Source organism: Hyperolius riggenbachi, chromosome 2 (genome assembly GCF_040937935.1).
Source record: "Hyperolius riggenbachi isolate aHypRig1 chromosome 2, aHypRig1.pri, whole genome shotgun sequence".
In the NCBI taxonomy this organism is placed as follows: domain Eukaryota; kingdom Metazoa; phylum Chordata; class Amphibia; order Anura; family Hyperoliidae; genus Hyperolius; species Hyperolius riggenbachi.
In genome coordinates, this window is record NC_090647.1 from 158,788,913 (window position 1) to 158,807,696 (window position 18,784).

The following is an 18,784-nucleotide window of genomic DNA, read 5'->3' on the forward strand; positions in this document are numbered from 1 at the left end:
AAGTCATTTATTTGTATGTGAAAAATGTGTAGGGTGTAGTTTACTATTTGGCCACAAGATGGCCACAGTAACTTTTTGCTTTATTGCGACCTCCAAGCCTCCTTCCGGAAGCTTGGAGGAAGAATGAGGCTGGACACGTGAGTTTCTTCTCACAATGATCGCGCTGCCCATAGGAGAGCAGCGGGTCATTGTGGGGCTTAGATCAACGAACGGGAATGGATTTTCCCGTTCATTGATCTCCGGGCGAGCGGGCGGCGGCGTGTTTACTAGCGGCGGGCGGCGTGTTTACGAGCGGGAGCGCGGACAGCGTCGGGAACGCGGAAAGTACGTGTTTCTCCGTCCCTGGTTTTTAAAGGATGGAAAAAGGGGCGGAGAAATACGTACGCGCGGGGGTAAAGTGGTTAATGACAAACTACTATACATGGAAAGCGAACTTGGCTGTTGTATGCTGCATGCTTTACTGTGGCTATGATACAATAAATTGGGCTATAATTGCCAAAACCCAGGTCAAGACCTGGTCAATTCCTTCACAATTGTGTACTTTGGCACTGTTTAGGTTCAGGTGCAGGCTGGTTGACTTACTTTGCAAGCAGTTTGAGCGATTGGAAGAACTTGGTTTGATTGTTGTATGCTGCTCACCAGGGATTTAACTAGAAATCCACCGCCCCCTTGCGAAACGTTCATAGGCCCCCCCACCCGCGTACATGGAAAAAAGAAACCTGGTAAAAGGGCGCTGGATATAGCAGTTGGAGAATATCTATGAAATTACAATTAGTAAGTAGAATATCAATTAAAATTACTCTACTAGTTAATTGCAATAGTAAAATACTAGTACTCTTTACCAATATTTTACTATGACTTGACCTAACTCTGCTCTCACACAGATTCCACTCTATACTGATGCTTAACTCCAACCCCCCCCCCCCCCCCCCAGTGGTGCCTAACCTTAACCCTCCCACTAGTGGTGCCTAACCTTAAACCCCTCCTAGTAGTACCTAATCTTAACCCTACTCCTAGTGGTGCCTAACCTTAACCCCTCCCACCGAGTCTAACCTTAACTAACTCCCCCCATGCCTAAACCTAAACCTCCTCCTTCCTAAACCTATCTGCCTGCTGCGAATATCATTATAAAGCATGGCGAAAGCGGCAGTCAACATAGCAGGTGCCGGAGCCACCCGCTATGCATACTAAGGCCACAAATAGCAGGTGCAATTTTAACGGGAGCCTCCAGTGCCCTTTATAATGATATTCCCTGCCAGAAACTACTGTTAATTGCTGCTTGTCGTGATTTGCCGTAATCACCGGCCCCGCCATAGAGATTAATGTAAAATGCCGCGATTAGCAGCTGTGACCAATAAAAAGGTGCCCAATAAAATAGTAGGTGTTGGGGCCACCTGCAATACAAAGTGTGGCTACAAGCAGCTTCACAGATACTTTTTGTAGCCACATTATGCATTCCAGGTGGCCCCACCGGTCTTTTTACAGTTCCTTTTAACAATCATAAGCTGTCCATAAGGGATCCCTTTTTTTTACTACATACAGATAGAAACTGTTAGCATGCAGAAGCGAATTGCCCGTCGTGGGCTTTCGGTATGTGCACGTCACCAGTCATGTGAGTAGAGTATTGCTAGGATGGTGTTTTGAATAAAACAAACCTAGTGTTTTGTTTTTATATTACTGGATGCAGGCCATGATGTTTTGATTACGATTTATTGATTTTATTGGTTTTATTTGACTGGGTGTCTCTTCCCGGCCCAGCGACTAAAAATCTGAATTTAAGAACTGCAAGAACTTAAGTGTGCTGCTGTTAGTGTCCATAGAACATAAAGAGACAGGTCACAAATAGAAAAGATATATCATTATTTTAATGTTCTCCATATCATTTATTCCATTTGTGTAACGCAAATTAAAGTAGGGCATATGTTGTTTCTTAAAGCAGTTATTACATCGATTCATCCCTTTTGTTGTGTCCAATTCATGCTCCTGGTATCTTGAGTGAAAAACTCCCTTTATCCGCTATCTGCATCATGCACAGCTTACCCAGATCATGCACACATAACTATGGGCACGCTGAGATGAAAACTCCCTTTGGGAACCAGACTTAAAAGTGGATTATTCATTTTTTGTTATGCAACAGTCAGTGAATTATGCATCTATGCATTTATGTTTGGTGCTAGCTCTGCTTTCACTGCAAAATAGATCTTCAAAGTGCTCGCCCCTCTTATCTGTAAGTGTTGAAAAACGCAGCTAGTTTTCCACAATGTCTTATGAAAGTAGTTGTTTTTTCAAGATGATAGAATTCTGCCTGCAAACATGACTGAAATGCTCCTCAAAGCATCACAAGTGTAGTGCTGGAATGCTGATAAGCTGGGCTCTTGGGAACCTGACAGTGTTACATGGCTTAACCTGTACTTGGCTTCCCCCTGTGTTGTGCAGCATTTAGAAAGCTTGCTTCATTGACCCAAAGCAACCTGAAGACATTTTCTTTATCTAGATATCTTATGTCTTATCCCCTCCCCGTGGCTGCTGTGCTGAAACATAATGACTCCATCCCTGATGCGTATAGCTGGCAGACTCATATACTTCAACAGTGCAAAGTCTTCATTTAATGCTCTGAAGTGCTGAAGAGAAACTTACTGTAGGGAAGTACTCTGATCCAATCATGTGCATGCAGAGTTCTCAGAATCACAGCACAGATAGGTCCTTTGGACTGAAGATATGATAATAAGTCCGTCACCACAAACCAGATTAATTTACCAACGTTAGAAATCAGTTTTCTCTTTTGCACTTCCTGACTTCGGATTCTTGTGAATGAAGAAGCTATGGGACTGAAGATCTTCTTCTAGGACAGTATAAGGGGTATACAGTACTTACAAAAGACCTGTAAAATGATCACGTGCAAACAGCCTATCCAAAAATTCATTTGTGAGATAATTTACAGTATGAGTAGTACTAATGGTAAATAGAACAATAGTAACACAGAACTGATTCTCATATTCTTTATTTTCAATTTATGGGCTGCATTTTTAAAACTGCATTCTAAACAGCAACCAAGACAATCCAACGTAAAATGTTTTTCATTCAGCTGCTAAATAAACAGTAATAATACCCTCTTGAACTCTTCAGCTTTAAAACCTCATCAGCGGTGTTTCCTCTGTCTATTTTCTTTTCAGGACATTGAGGGACATAAGGTTTAGGGCACATTAATTAGAATCAGTTGTGTGGTACTTAAAGGAAACCAGAGATGTCAGGTACTGCAGTATTTATCCTTACCTGGGGCTCCCTTCAGCCCCTTTTGGTCCGTGGACCCCCTCGCTGTCCTCCCCGGCCACTCTGTTTTCCCATGATCCGATCCATTAATTCGGCCATGTGCGGCCTGGTCGGGCAAGCACCCCGTTACGTTTACCCGCATTTTTTGCTTATTGTGGGTGGGTATGAGGAGGAGCACAATATGATTGGGTGTCTGTTGCTAAATGTCCAGTGTAACGGGCCTTTATGTGATGTCAGGAGGTTCCTATACTCATGCTAGATTCAAGGCCAACAGGCATCTCAGCCGTATATCATCTAGTGTGTATACTTAGCTTTACTCTGTCTTCATGCTGACCTTGTCCTTGACAGACTAATGTTGGCCAGATTTAAATTCTAGTTCAGTCCTGCAATGCTATTAACAATATTGCTTGAGAATTGCTCTGTATATTATTCATCAACCATGATATTCTTTCATTAAGTCTCTGATCCCAAATATCCTATGTGATTAGGGGCTTGATTCACTAACCGGCGCTAAGTGTTAGTGCCGGAGTGAAAAGCCGCTTAGTGCCCCATAAGTAGCTTTGTGCGCACTAACAGCCGCACAAAGCTACATCGCGCAAAGCACTGTGCACAACGCGCGCAGTGCGGTGCGCCGATAATAGTGCACGGTGCAACGATGACATCGCACCCGCTATGCTGTAAATGGTGCACTGTAAACGGCGCATTCCAAGTGCACCCGATGCGCTGTTTTCGGCGCGCCATTTACAGTATAGCCGGTGCAACGTTATTATCACACCTCGCACTATTATCGTCGCACCGCACTGCGTGCACTGTTTGCAATGTGTGGGCGCAAATCACCTAATGCCCTGGTTTGCACGCACAAAGTGATAAGGCTCACTAACCAGCTTAGCGCCAGTTAGTGAATCAGGCTCTAGATCTGCTAATGTTGCATGATGCTTTCCAAATGTACGTACAGTACAGACAAAAAGTTTTGACACACCTTCTCATTCAAAGAGTTTTCTTTATTTTCATGACTATGAACAATGTAGATTCACACTACAGGCATCCAAACTCTGAATTAGCACATGTGGAAGTATAGTACATAACTAAAAAGTGTGAAACAACTGAAAATATGTCATAGTCTAGGTTCTTCAAAGTAGACACCTTTTGCTTTGATTACTGCTTTGCACACTCTTGGCATTCTCTTGATGAGCTTCAAGAGGTAGTCACCTGAAATGGTTTTCACTTCACAGGTGTGCCCTGTCAGGTTTAATAAGTGGGATTTCTTGCCTTATAAATGAGGGTGGGACCATCAGTTGCGTTGTGGAGAAGTCAGGTGGATACATAGCTGATAGTCCTACTGAATAGACTGTTAGAATTTGTATTATGGCAAGAAAAAAGCAGCTAAGTAAAGAAAAATGAGTGGCCATCATTACTTTAAGAAATGAAGGTCAGTCAGTCCGAAAAATTGGGAAAACTTTGAAAGTGTCCCCAAGTGCAGTCTCAAAAACCATCAAACGTTACAAAGAAACTAGCTCACATGCGGACCGCCCCAGGAAAGGAAGACCAAGAGTCACCTCTGCTGCGGAGGATAAGTTAATCTGAGTCACCAGCTTCAGAAATCGCAGGTTAACAGCAGCTCAGATTAGAGACCAGGTCAATGCCACACAGAGTTCTAGCAGCAGACACATGAACAACTGTTAAGAGGAGACTGTGTGAATCAGGCCTTCATGGTAGAATATCTGCTAGGAAACCACTGCTAAGGACAGGCAACAAGCAGAAGAGACTTGTTTGGGCTAAAAAACACAAGGAATGGACATTAGACCAGTGGAAATCTGTGCTTTGGTCTGATGCGTCCAAATTTGAGAACTTTGGTTCCAAACACCGTGTCTTTGTGCGACTCAGAAAAGGTGAACGGATGGACTCTACATGCCAGGTTCCCACTGTGAAGCATGGAGGAGGAGGTGTGATGGTGTGGGGGTGCTTTGCTGGTGACACGGTTGGGGATTTATTCAAAATTGAAGGCACACTGAACCAGCATGGCTACCACAGCATCTTGCAAGGGCATGCTATTCTATCCGGTTTGCGTTTAGTTGGACCATCATTTATTTTTCAACAGGACAATGACCCCAAACACACATCCAGGCTGTGTAAGGGCTATTTGACCAGGAAGTAGAGTGATGGGATGCTGCACCAGATGACCTGGCCTCCACAGTCACCCGACCTGAACCCAATCGAGATGGCTTAAGGTGAGCTGGACCGTAGAGTGAAGGCAAAAGGGCCAACAAGTGCTAAGCATCTCTAGGAACTCCTTCAAGACTGTTGGAAGACCATTTCAGGTCTTGAAGCTCATCAAGAGAATGCCAAGAGTGTGCAAAGCAGTAATCAAAGCAAAAGGTGGCTACTTTGAAAAACCTAGAATATGACATATTTTCAGTTGTTTCACACTTTTTGGGTATGTACTATACTTCCACATGTGTTAATTCATAGTTTGGATGCCTTCAGTGTGAATCTACAATGTTCATATTCATAAAATTAAGAAAACTCTTTGAATGAGAAGGTGTGTCCAAACTTTTGGTCTGTACTGGTATGTCTCGGAGCAGAATTGTCACTACTAGTAAAATATACTGGTCCAGGTGGCCTCTTCAATGTATCATGTACTGTCAGTTTTGATACAAGTTATGTTCTATGATACAGGAGATGATCATGTTCTGACAATATAAGTACATTTTCTATTACTCTGTTAGCAGGGTCTCCAGACTTATATGATACAGATAGAGGTATGCCGGCTTCAAAAGCTGATGATAGCGGTAAGTGCTCTCTCATTTGCATTAAGCCTTTGAATTAGATGTTTGCTGTGTTTCTATGGTATAGCACTATGTCTACACAAAGAGAACCACAAGAATTGCTTTTGTGCATGGCTGACTAGTTAATTAAGTCTACAGTCAGTGCTTTGAATTATGTATGTTTTATACTACACACAATTTTTCTGCATGTTTCAATTGCATGCGAATTGCAAAGTACAAGACATCAGAAAAATAATGAAAATCACAAGAACCCTTTCATACTACTGTGGCTCTTTAATAATTAACAATATTGACATATCATTGCATTCCAGTGGTTTTGGAGGTGTGGCTATCTAACAGGGACAACAAAGGGTGATTTGCATATTTAGCAGTGATGCACTTGGAGACATCTCAGAGCTCACTCCAACCTGAATAATTGTAAATACCTTCTCTTTTAAGAAAGCACACTTCTGTTTTTCATATCATCTCAGTGAGAGGGCTTTTCAGTCTCATTCAGCCCCTTACACACTCCTGGGAGTTCTAGTTCACCATGAGCTTGCTGGGTATTCTGTAATACTAGTGTGATGCGATTGTGATGCAACTTTGCCTGATCACAAAAGTTCTGCATGCTGCATTTTTTTCTACATTTTCTCCTTGTGTTCCTAGCATAAAGTGAAAATCGCATTATGAAATCACATTGCGTTTTGCAGTTTGCAGTGTAAAAGAGCCCTTCCACTTTCTTGCAATTTCTAGCCACATTTTTCTGTTTGTTTTTTTTTTTGTTTTTTTTTTAATTCTGATTTTCTATTTTTCAGGTTCTGAATCTTCTATTTTTGTGCCAATTTTTGCATTGTAATTTTTGTGTGCATACAAATGAAGTTATTTTGCATGAAATTGCATGTAATTAACATCACATTTGCATGCAAATTCGGAATGCGAAGATTCGGAATTCGCATTGATTTGCATTGTATACAAATGGCATGTCCAGTGTTAAAAAAAAAAAAATGTACATGTAGGTCATTCTTTTTCTGCAGAAATTTTGCATGCGCAATTTGACACAACATCGCAAGTCAAATACTGCGCCATTGACTTGAATTAGATATGCAGCAAAAGAAAATTTGCGAAAACGCAAATTGCATGTGAATTCTGTGAAGTGTGAAAAGGGCCTAAAGCAAGCCGTATGCCATGAAACAATTTTTTTTTTGATTTGCATAAAAATGTTTTTTTTGAATGGCCATCCAGCTTGATAACTTTATTGATCAAACATTGAAGGCTTAGAGAGGATGTTTTTATGTAATTTTATCATTGCAGGAGTATGTAAGTTTGTTTGTAGTTAGGTGCCAGTTGCACACCTATTAATTGCACCGTATTGCACTACACAGGCCCGGATTTACATCACATGAGCCTATGGGCACAGACAGGGCCGGGCCGAGGCATAGGCTGGAGAGGCTCCAGCCTCAGGGCGCAGTGTAGGAGGGGGTGCACAATTCATTCAGCTGGCATTCCTAATTGTGTTTGAAGCAGAAAGAAATAAGAAAAGGAGATACATGGAAGTGACTACAAGCCAGATAACTAGAGATTAAGGTGTTGGGGGCCCTGGGGTGCCCCTTAGTCTAATAGCAATCAGTGTGTGACGGCTGGGGTGGAGGGATGGAGGGGCGCACTTTGGTGTCTCAGCCTTGGGTGCTGAAGGACCTTGTCCCGGCTCTGGGCACAGATCTCCTGGCATGCCAGAGTTCCCACTCCATGAACCTGCAAACCCTGCCGAATCACAGCACAAGTGTGCTGGCTGTCCCAGCTGTCACTTTTCCCTCATATACCATGCCTGTCATAGGTAGTTGCAGGTGCCCTTTAGTATTAAGTAGCTAGAGGAACCCCAAGTATTAGGTAGCTAGAGGTGCACTTGACTAAAGGGAGATCTCGTCAGTGGAATGCTGAGAGCAGGGTGAGTAACCTCTCCTTTACACTTTGATTAGGATTAGGGAATGAGGGAGGGAGCCGCCTCTCCATCATCAGGCGCCTGTAGGCACGTGCCTACAGTGCCTTATGGTAAATCCAGTCCTGGCACTACAGAAATCAGCCTTCATATGACCCTGCATTACAGTGCGGTGACAGGGCACTGCGCTCCAGTGCATGCACACTTACTGCATTGCCCATTGACTTGCATTACTGCATAATTGTATACCCTGGGCTGAAGTTGCAGGATATTGCTAACTGCATGCTATGGAGAATAAGTTATATATATGTCCCTTGTGCAGCACTTTAGCAGCATGGCAACATGTTCTGTTTTACTGCCGTGTGACATGGTGTCTAATGTACATTGTGACAAATGCAGGTTTTTTTTTCTTCAAGTTTCTCTTGTGATGTAATTGCTGAATTGTTTAACAAAAAAGTGTTCCTTGCGCTTCAACTCCAGATAACCAGAACCAGTCAGATCCAATATATCACTTGTCCAAACCAGGCAATCACACGATGTGCTGCTCCAAATAGGGAGTGTGCAAAAACCATCTGAGAAAGGAAGGAGCGCTCTAAGGGTGTTACCAATGGTTTGAGCTTTATTGCGCATTAAAAGTGAATACTCACAAAATGAAGAATTCAAAACCGCTTGTCAGCGGGAAAGCCACCCGCTATACCCCTCTGCGGCAAAGCTGCACGCGCTGTGGCCAGCAGCGCAGTGTCCGATATTTCCGAGAGGCTCGTCTTGCGAGGCGGTAGGCGGGGCCTATGGGCGAAGTGCGTGTGACGTCATTACGCATTTCGGCGCTCTGCGCCTTTGTCAGATGACGTCACGCGCACGGGGATGCGTAGTTCTATACGCTTCAGAGCCGTAGTTATGGCAACTAATGAAGGAGGTGTTACAATAAACTTTATTGTTCATGACAAATTGTCAGCATGCGTATCAGCCAGCTGTGGCGTTCAGATGCATGCATATTAAAGGTATAAGTTGGCTCACAGCGCGTGCGCTTATAATACAATGCAAATTACACCAACAGCAACAGCCTTAAATTACAAAATTAAAAGGAAATAACAGATCTCAATACGTCAACTTGATTTTGATTTAAAAACAATACTAAAATCATAGGCATGCCTAAAGCATGCAGCAGAAGGTGATAGCAAACATGATTAATGCAGAATAAACATCAATAATTATAGCTGTATAAATAACTCATGGATCTAAAAACTTCAAATAAAAATCTCAAACACATAAGACTGAACCTAAAGTTAAAATGAGAAGAGCCTGGACATGTAGTACATGGTAAAAATAAGCATAAAAATGGTAATAAAAATGATGATGATGATGATGATGATAAAAAAGGGGGGGGGGGCCTTAACCCATGTAGATGCACAAATGTTCACAGGTGGAGAATGTACCCTAAAAATACACGTACATACATGATAAACAGTATCATATATATATACGTGCATATTTACAGGTCAATACACATGTGGAGAATGAAGAGGGGGGGGGGGGGAAGGAGGGGGGAACACATGGAAAGGGAAGGGGGGAGGGAGGGCCTGGGGAAATAGGGAAAAGGAAAAAGAGGGACACAGTGTCATAGTTATTCTTGGTCACCTCAAAAATGTAAGTCACGCAATCATTTAAAAACACCAAGTGCAGTTCTGAAAGCTGACCACTGGTAAATGATGAATACAAAACGCCCACCCTATAGTGCAAAGTTGGCACATGGGGATATGGAGGTCAAAATACCTTGGTACTAGGTGGGACTTTAAGGACATGAATTCCAGCTACTCAACCCCAACAGTGGAGGGCTATACAACCAAATGGCTATACCATTCCCTTAGGGGCCTATATAAGACTACTTTGGGTGGAAAAAACAACTGGGGTACATTCCATACATAATCACCCCGATGCACACGCGTTACCCCCAAAAAGGAGGGGGGAGGGCGCGTGGGCAACCGGGGGGACTGAAACAACATCCTACTATGGACAATATCTATCTAATATGTACTCACCACCCTCATCTAGTGGGAGAAACTGCTAGGCAATATGCAGAACCTGTGGAAAGAGGGGGAGGAGACAGGTTAAATACAAAGAATCCAACTAACCATAAACTCTAAAAGAACAATATTAAGCATAAAACATATGTATGTAGAAATTTCTAGGCCTTCATTGAGACCGTTTGGGCTCAATGAATCCATTTTAAAAATCCAGTAGGTCTCTCTTTCGCAAAGCCTCTTAAATCTTTCTCCCCGATGGAGATTCTTAGAGATCATTTCTAAACCTAAAATACGGAGAGAATCAACAGTACTAGAATGACATTCTTTGAAGTGCCGGGGAACACTATGTTTTTCATTTCCATCTAATATGTTTCTTTTGTGCTCCCCTAACCTTTGTCTAAGCGGGCGCGTGGTTCGTCCCACATAATATTTGGGGCATTCACAGGACAAATATCACATGATCACTACTACATGTAATACATTGTTTAATCATGACCATTTGTTGTCGACCATCCACTGTTTCTTTAATTCTATGTCTAATAAAAGGGCAAGAACCGCACCTTTTAACATGACATTTATAGTTGCCTGTGACAGCAGGAAACATAGTCCTAGGTGCTTCAAGTGTTTTCCTGACATTACTAGGTGCTATAGAGTTTTTTTATAGATTTGGCTCTCTTAAATATTACTCCAGGTTTTTCTGGGAGTATACCTCTCAGCAACGGATCTTGTTTTAATATAGGCCAATTTTGAGTTATTATCTTTTTTATTTTTCTGGATTCCTCAGTATAGGGGGTAATAAAGGAGAGATTGGATCTTGTGGATGTTTTGAAAGCGTGAGTTTTGGGTCTATGTGGCACAACACTGAATTCCTCTAGTGTAGCCTGGAGGGACTCTGGCCTATAGCCCTTCTCTAAGAACCTCTTGGACAGAATTTCCCCTTGTTTACGGTAATCCTCATCCAGTGTACAATTTCATCTTAGTCTGCAGAACTGACTCCTGGGGATATTCTCTATCCATTTTGCGTTATGACAGCTGGATGCGTGTAAATATACATTCCCTGCTGTGGGCTTGAAATGTGTTTTTGAACAGATTTCCCTTCTGTTATTAGAGTACAATTCTAGATCTAAAAAGATTAAACTTTGATCAGAAACCACATGTGTGAATGCCAGACCGAACATATTCTTATTACAATACTTAACAAATTCATCCAATATTTTGCGGTCACCATCCCAAATGATTATAATGCCGTCAATGTACCTGCTGTAAAATATCAAATTTCTGGCAAACGGATTGTCTGCCCATATATGTTGGCTCTCCCAATATGCCATGTAGAGATTGGCAAAACTGGGAGCAAATTCTGCCCCCATTGAAGTGCCACAAGTTTGCAAATACAATTGACCCATAAAACTAAAATAATTGTGTGACAAAGCGAACTGTAAAAGATCCAAGAGGAATTGGGCTTGTACAAATGGTAGTGAACCATCTTGTATTAAGAAATATTGCACTGCCTCCAAACCTTTATCATGCGGAATGCATGTATAAAGGGATGTCACATCCAAGGAGACCCATAAGTAGTTTTGTTCCCATTTATATTTTCTTAGGCTATCTAGCACGTGTGATGAATCACGTATATAGGCTTGGGTTACCAAAACTAGAGGCTGAAGAAAATAATCGACATATGAAGAAATATTTGCAACCAAACCCTCCATGCCTGCTACAATGGGCCTCCCAGGTGGATTGCAGGCATCCTTGTGGATTTTAGGGAAGTGCTAGAAGTAAGGGATGGATAGGTGGGGGGCCACAAGATACCGTTTTTCCAGTTCATTGATAACACCACTATTATATGCCCTATGCACCAGAGATTTCAACTCATCAAGACAGACCAAAGTGGGATCAGTTTGCAATATTTGGTAAGTGGTTGTATCAGAAAGCAATCTCAACTCTTCTTTATCATAATCATTATAATAAATTAGTACAATGCCGCCACCCTTGTCGGCCTGTCTTATTACTAGTGTTTGGTTGTCTGATACGCATGCTGACAATTTGTCATGAACAATAAAGTTTATTGTAACACCTCCTTCATTAGTTGCCATAACTACAGCTCTGAAGCGTATATAACTACGCATCCCCGTGCGACGGACGTCATCTGGCGAAGGCGCAGAGCGCACGAAACGCATAATGACGTCACACGCACTTCGCCCATAGGCCCCGCCTACCGCCTCGCAAGACGAGCCTCCTGGAAGTATCGGACACTGCGCTGCTGGCCACAGCGCGTGCAGCTTTGCCGCAGAGGGGTATAGCGGGTGGCTTTCCCGCTGACAAGCGATTTTGAATTCTTTATTTTGTGAGTATTCACTTTTAATGCGCAATAAAGTTCAAACCATTGGTAACACACTTAGAGCGCTCCTTCCTTTCTCAGATGGTAATTGCTGAACTGTGCCTGGTAGTCTGGGTGCTTTAGCAGTAATGTACTTCATGCAGGGGAAAGGCTTCTAATGTCCTGCTATTGGAGTATATTCACGAAACCTTGGTAAAATTGCTGGGTGCAGGCAAAGCGTAACATGGGAAGAAAGAGGGAGATCAAGAGCAAGTAGAACTGCTGCAATAGCACAGGGTCATACGTAAAGCAGAATGGATGATACGGTATCAAAAACAAACCATATTGGGGTTGACGCACTAAAGGTGCCCAATAATGATACAAACTTGATTGTAGAATCTTACTAGTTTTATGTGTTATGATGCATTATCTAAAGTAAAATTGAATACAAGGATATGTATGTATGAGTAGCAAAAAATTATATATCAGGAAACCAGTTCTGAAGATGAGCTTAAACATCCACCATCCTGTCCCTGGTCACCCTGCTTTCATGCTTACTATGGTGGTTTAAAGGGTGGTGCTATCTGGCTTTGTGTTTGTCCAGATGATATGTACCTCTTGCTATTTGTGTTACAGCTTATGCTGTTAAGATGTACATTAATATTATATTTGTAAAGGCCTGAAGAAGGATCTTCGTGATCCGAAACAAGTCAATGTTGTCGCCTTAAAAATTGTTTACTAAATCTATTGCACTATACTATTTTTAATAGACCTACAGTATGTGTATGGACGGATCTATTGAGTGAAGATTTTTGTACTTGTATTACCTTTTTCCACTTTTGGGGATATTAACCACTTGAGGACCTAGGGCTTTCTACCCCTTAAGGACCGGCCACTTTTTTTCCATTCAGACCACTGCAGCTTTCACGGTTTATTGCTCGCTCATACAACCTACCACCTAAATGAATTTTGGCTCCTTTTCTTGTCACTAATAAAGCTTTCTTTTGATGCTATTTGATTGCTCCTGCGATTTTTACTTTTTATTATATTCATCAAAAAAGACATGAATTTTGGCAAAAAAATGATTTTTTTAACTTTCTGTGCTGACATTTTTCAAATAAAGTAAAATTTCTGTATACATGCAGCGCGAAAAATGTGGACAAACATGTTTTTGATAAAAAAAAACCCATTCAGTGTATATTTATTGGTTTGGGTAAAAGTTATAGCGTTTACAAACTATGGTGCCAAAAGTGAATTTTCCCATTTTCAAGCATCTCTGACTTTTCTGACCCCCTGTCATGTTTCATGAGGGGCTAGAATTCCAGGATAGTATAAATACCCCCCAAATGACCCCATTTTGGAAAGAAGACATCCCAAAGTATTCACTGAGAGGCATAGTGAGTTCATAGAAGATATTATTTTTTGTCACAAGTAAGCGGAAAATGACACTTTGTGAGAAAAAAAAAAAAAAAAAAAAGTTTCCATTTCTTCTAACTTGCGACAAAAAAAAATGAAATCTGCCACGGACTCACCATGCCCCTCTCTGAATACCTTGAAGGGTCTACTTTCCAAAATGGGATCATTTGTGGGGTGTGTTTACTGTCCTGACATTTTGGGGGGTGCTAAATTGTAAGCACCCCTGTAAAGCCTAAAGGTGCTCATTGGACTTTGGACCCCTTAGCGCAGTTAGGCTGCAAAAAAGTGCCACACATGTGGTATTGCCGTACTCAGGAGAAGTAGTATAATGTGTTTTGGGGTGTATTTTTACACATACCCATGCTGGGTGGGAGAAATATCTCTGTAAATGACAATTTGTTAATTTTTTTTACACACAATTGTCCATTTACAGAGATATTTCTCCCACTCAGCATGGGTATGTGTAAAAATACACCACAAAACACATTATACTACTTCTCCTGAGTACGGCGATACCACATGTGTGGCACTTTTTTGCACCCTAACTGCGCTAAAGGGCCCAAAGTCCAATGAGTACCTTTAGGATTTCACAGGTCATTTTGAGAAATTTCGTTTCAAGACTACTCCTCACGGTTTAGGGCCCCTAAAATGCCAGGGCAGTATAGGAACCCCACAAATGACCCCATTTTAGAAAGAAGACACCCCAAGGTATTCCGTTAGTAGTATGGCGAGTTCATAGAAGATTTTATTTTTTGTCACAAGTTAGCGGAAAATGACACTTTGTGAAAAAACACAATTAAAATCAATTTCCGCTAACTTTTGACAAAAAATAAAATCTTCTATGAACTCACCATACTCCTAACGGAATACCTTGGGGTGTCTTCTTTCTAAAATGGGGTCATTTGTGGGGTTCCTATACTGCCCTGGCATTTTAGGGGCCCTAAACCGTGAGGAGTAGTCTTGAAACGAAATTTCTCAAAATGACCTGTGAAATCCTAAAGGTACTCATTGGACTTTGGGCCCTTTAGCGCAGTTAGGGTGCAAAAAAGTGCCACACATGTGGTATCGCCATACTCGGGAGAAGTAGTACAATGTGTTTTGGGGTGTATTTTTACACATACCCATGCTGGGTGGGAGAAATACCTCTGTAAATGGACAATTGTGTGTAAAAAAATCAAAAGATTGTCATTTACAGAGGTATTTCTCCCACCCAGCATGGGTATGTGTAAAAATACACCCCAAAACACATTGTACTACTTCTCCCGAGTACGGCGATACCACATGTGTGGCACTTTTTTGCACCCTAACTGCACTAAGGGGCCCAAAGTCCAATGAGTACCTTTAGGATTTCACAGGTCATTTTTGTTTCAAGACTACTCCTCACGGTTTAGGGCCCCTAAAATGCCAGGGCAGTATAGGAACCCCACTAATGACCCCATTTTAGAAAGAAGACACCCCAAGGTATTCCGTTAGGAGTATGGTGAGTTCATAGAAGATTTTATTTTTTTGTCACAAGTTAGCGGAAATTGATTTTAATAGTTTTTTTTCACAAAGTGTCATTTTCCGCTAACTTGTGACAAAAAATAAAATCTTCTATGAACTCACCATACTCCGTACGGAATACCTTTGGGTGTCTTCTTTCTAGAATGGGGTCATTTGTGGGGTTCCTATACTGCCCTGGCATTTTAGGGGCCCTAAACCGTGAGGAGTAGTCTTAAAACCAAATGTCGCAAAATGACCTGTGAAATCCTAAATTGGACTTTGGGCCCCTTAGCGTACTTAGGGTGTAAAAAAGTGCCACACATGTGGTACCGCTGTACTCAGGAGAAGTAGTATAATGCGTTTTGGGGTGTATTTTTACACATACCCATGCTAAGTGGGAGAAATATCTCTGTAAATGACAATTGTTTGATTTTTTTACACACAATTGTCCATTTACATAGAAATTTCTCCCACCCAGCATGGGTATGTGTAAAAATACACCCCAAAACACATTATACTACTTTTCCTGAGTACGGCGGTACCACATGTGTGACACTTTTTTGCAGCCTAGGTGCGCTAAGGGGCCCAACGTCCTATTCACAGGTCATTTTGAAGCATTTGTTTTCTAGACTACTCCTCGCGGTTTAGGGCCCCTAAAATGCCAGGGCAGTATAGGAACCCCACAAGTGACCCCATTTTAGAAAGAAGACACCCCAAGGTATTCCGTTAGGTGTATGGCGAGTTCATAGAAGATTTTATTTTTTGTCACAAGTTAGTGAAAAATGACACTTTGTGAAAAAAAACCAATAAAAATTAATTTCCGCTAACTTTTGACAAAAAATTAAATCTTCTATGAACTCGTCATACACCTAACATAATACCTTGGGGTGTCTTTTTTTTCTAAAATGGGGTCACTTGTGGGGTTCCTATACCGCCCTGGCATTTTACAGGCCCAAAACCGTGAGTAGTCTGGAAACCAAATGTCTCAAAATGACTGTTCAGGGGTATAAGCATCTGCAAATTTTGATGACAGGTGGTCTATGAGGGGGCGAATTTTGTGGAACCGGTCATAAGCAGGGTGGCCTTTTAGATGACAGGTTGTATTGGGCCTGATCTGATGGATAGGAGTGCTAGGGGGGTGACAGGAGGTGATTGATGGGTGTCTCAGGGGGTGGTTAGAGGGGAAAATAGATGCAATCCATGCACTGGGGAGGTGATCGGAAGGGGGTCTGAGGGTTTGGCCGAGTGATCAGGAGCCCACACGGGGCAAATTGGGGCCTGATCTGATGGGTAGGTGTGCTAGGGGGTGACAGGAGGTGATTGATGGGTGTCTCAAGGTGTGATTAGAGGGGGGAATGGATGCAAGCAATGCACTGGCGAGGTGATCAGGGCTGGGGTCTGAGGGCATTCTGAGGGTGTGGGCGGGTGATTGAGTGCCCTAGGGGCAGATAGGGGTCTAATCTGATAGGTAGCAGTGACAGGGGGTGATTGATGGGTAATTAGTGGGTGTTTAGGGTAGAGAATAGATGGAAACACTGCGCTTGGGTGGTGATCTGATGTCGGATCTGCGGGCGATCTATTGGTGTGGGTGGGTGATCAGTTTGCCCGCAAGGGGCAGGTTAGGGGCTGATTGATGGGTGGCAGTGACAGCGGGTGATTGATGGGTGGCAGTGACAGGGGGTGATTGATGGGTGGCAGTGACAGGGGGTGATTGATGGGTGATTGATAGGTGATTGACAGGTAATCAGTGGGTTATTACAGGGGAGAACAGATGTAAATATTGCACTGGCGAATTGATAAGGGGGGTCTGAGGGCAATCTGAGCGTGTAGGCGGTCGATTGGGTGCCCGCAAGGGGCAGATTAGGGTCTGATCTGATAGGTAACAGTGACAGGTGGTGATAGGGAGTGATTGATGGGTGATTGATGGGTAATTAGTGGGTGTTTAGAGGAGAGAATAGATGGAAACACTGCGCTTGGGTGGTGATCTGATGTCGGATCTGCGGGCGATCTATTGGTGTGGGTGGGTGATCAGATTGCCCGCAAGGGGCAGGTTAGGGGCTGATTGTTGGGTGGCAGTGACAGGGGGTGATTGATGGGTGATAGGTGATTGGCAGGTGATTGACAGGTGATCAGTGGGTTATTACAGGGAAGGACAGATGTAATTAATGCACTGGCGAATTGATAAGGGGGGGGGGGGGGTCTGAGGGCAATCTGAGCGTGTGGGCGGGTGATTGGGTGCCCGCAAGGGGCAGATTAGGGTCTGATCTGATAGGTAACAGTGACAGGTGGTGATAGGGGGTGATTGATGGGTAATTAGTGGGTGTTTAGAGAAGATAACAGATGTAAACGATACATTTGGGAGGTAATCTGACGGCGGGTTTGCGGGCGATCTAATGGTGTGGGTGGGTGATCAGATTGCCCGCAAGGGGCAGGTTAGGGGCTGATTGATGGGTGGCAGTGACAGGGGGTGACAGGGGGTGATTGATGGGTGATAGGTGATTGGCAGGTGATTGACAGGTGATCAGTGGGTTATTACAGGGAAGAACAGATGTAATTAATGCACTGGTGAATTGATAAGGGGGGGGTCAGAGGGCAATCTGAGCGTGTGGGCGGGTGATTGGGTGCCCGCAAGGGGCAGATTAGGGTCTGATCTGATAGGTAAAAGTGACAAGTGGTGATAGGGGGTGATTGATGGGTGATTGATGGGTAATTAGTGGGTGTTTAGAGGAGAGAATAGATGTAAACAATGGATTTGGGAGGTGATCTGATGTCGGATCTGTGGGCGATCTATTGGTGTGGGTGGGTGATCAGATTGCCCGCAAGGGGCAGGTTAGGGGCTGATTGATGGGTGGCAGTGTCAGGGGGTGATTGACGGGTGATTGATGGGTGATTGACGGGTGATTGACAGGTGATTGACAGGTGATTGACAGGTGATCAGGGGGATAGATGCATACAGTAAACAGGGGGGGGGGTGGTCTGGGGGGGGGTCTGGGGAGAATCTGAGGGGTGGGGGGTGATCAGGAGGGGGCAGGGAGCAGGGGGGGGGGATAAAAAAAAAATAGCGTTGACAGATAGTGACAGGGAGTGATTGATGGGTGATTAGGGGGGTGATTGGGTGCAAACAGGGGTCTGGGGGGTGGGCAGGGGGGGGGTCTGATGGGTGCTGTGGGCGATCTGGGGCAGGGGGGGGAGAAATCAGTGTGCTTGGGTGCAGACTAGGGTGGCTGCAGCCTGCCCTGGTGGTCCCTCGGACACTGGGACCACCAGGGCAGGAGGCAGCCTGTATAATACACTTTGTAAACATTACAAAGTGTATTATACACTTTGTATGCGGCGATCGCGGGGTTAACATCCCGCCGGCGCTTCCGTATAGCCGGCGGGATGTTGCGGCGAGCGAGCGGTGACAGGCGCCGGCGGAGGATCGCGTCACGGATGACGCGATCGCTCCGCCCATGCCCTTAAATGGACCGCCGCCTCTGTGGGTGAGGCCGTCCTGCAGGGCTCCACTTCCCCGCCGCCCCTGTGTAGTGGGCGGTCGGGAAGTGGTTAAAATATAAATATAGTTCTTCAGAAC

General features: G+C 43.5%; 1 protein-coding gene across 5 annotated transcripts in view; it reads left to right on the forward strand.

The window, feature by feature from the left end:
* Positions 1–18,784, forward strand: part of ERICH6B (glutamate rich 6B) — a 241,941-nt gene that overhangs the window by 86,392 nt on the left and 136,765 nt on the right. For 4 of the 5 annotated variants that reach the window (XM_068267754.1, XM_068267755.1, XM_068267757.1 and 1 more), the window contains exon 6: positions 5,997–6,059. In XM_068267754.1, coding sequence (XP_068123855.1) covers positions 5,997–6,059 — 63 coding nt within the window. The remainder of the gene's footprint in view (positions 1–5,996; positions 6,060–18,784) is intronic. The other variant, XM_068267756.1, reaches the window with a different exon arrangement.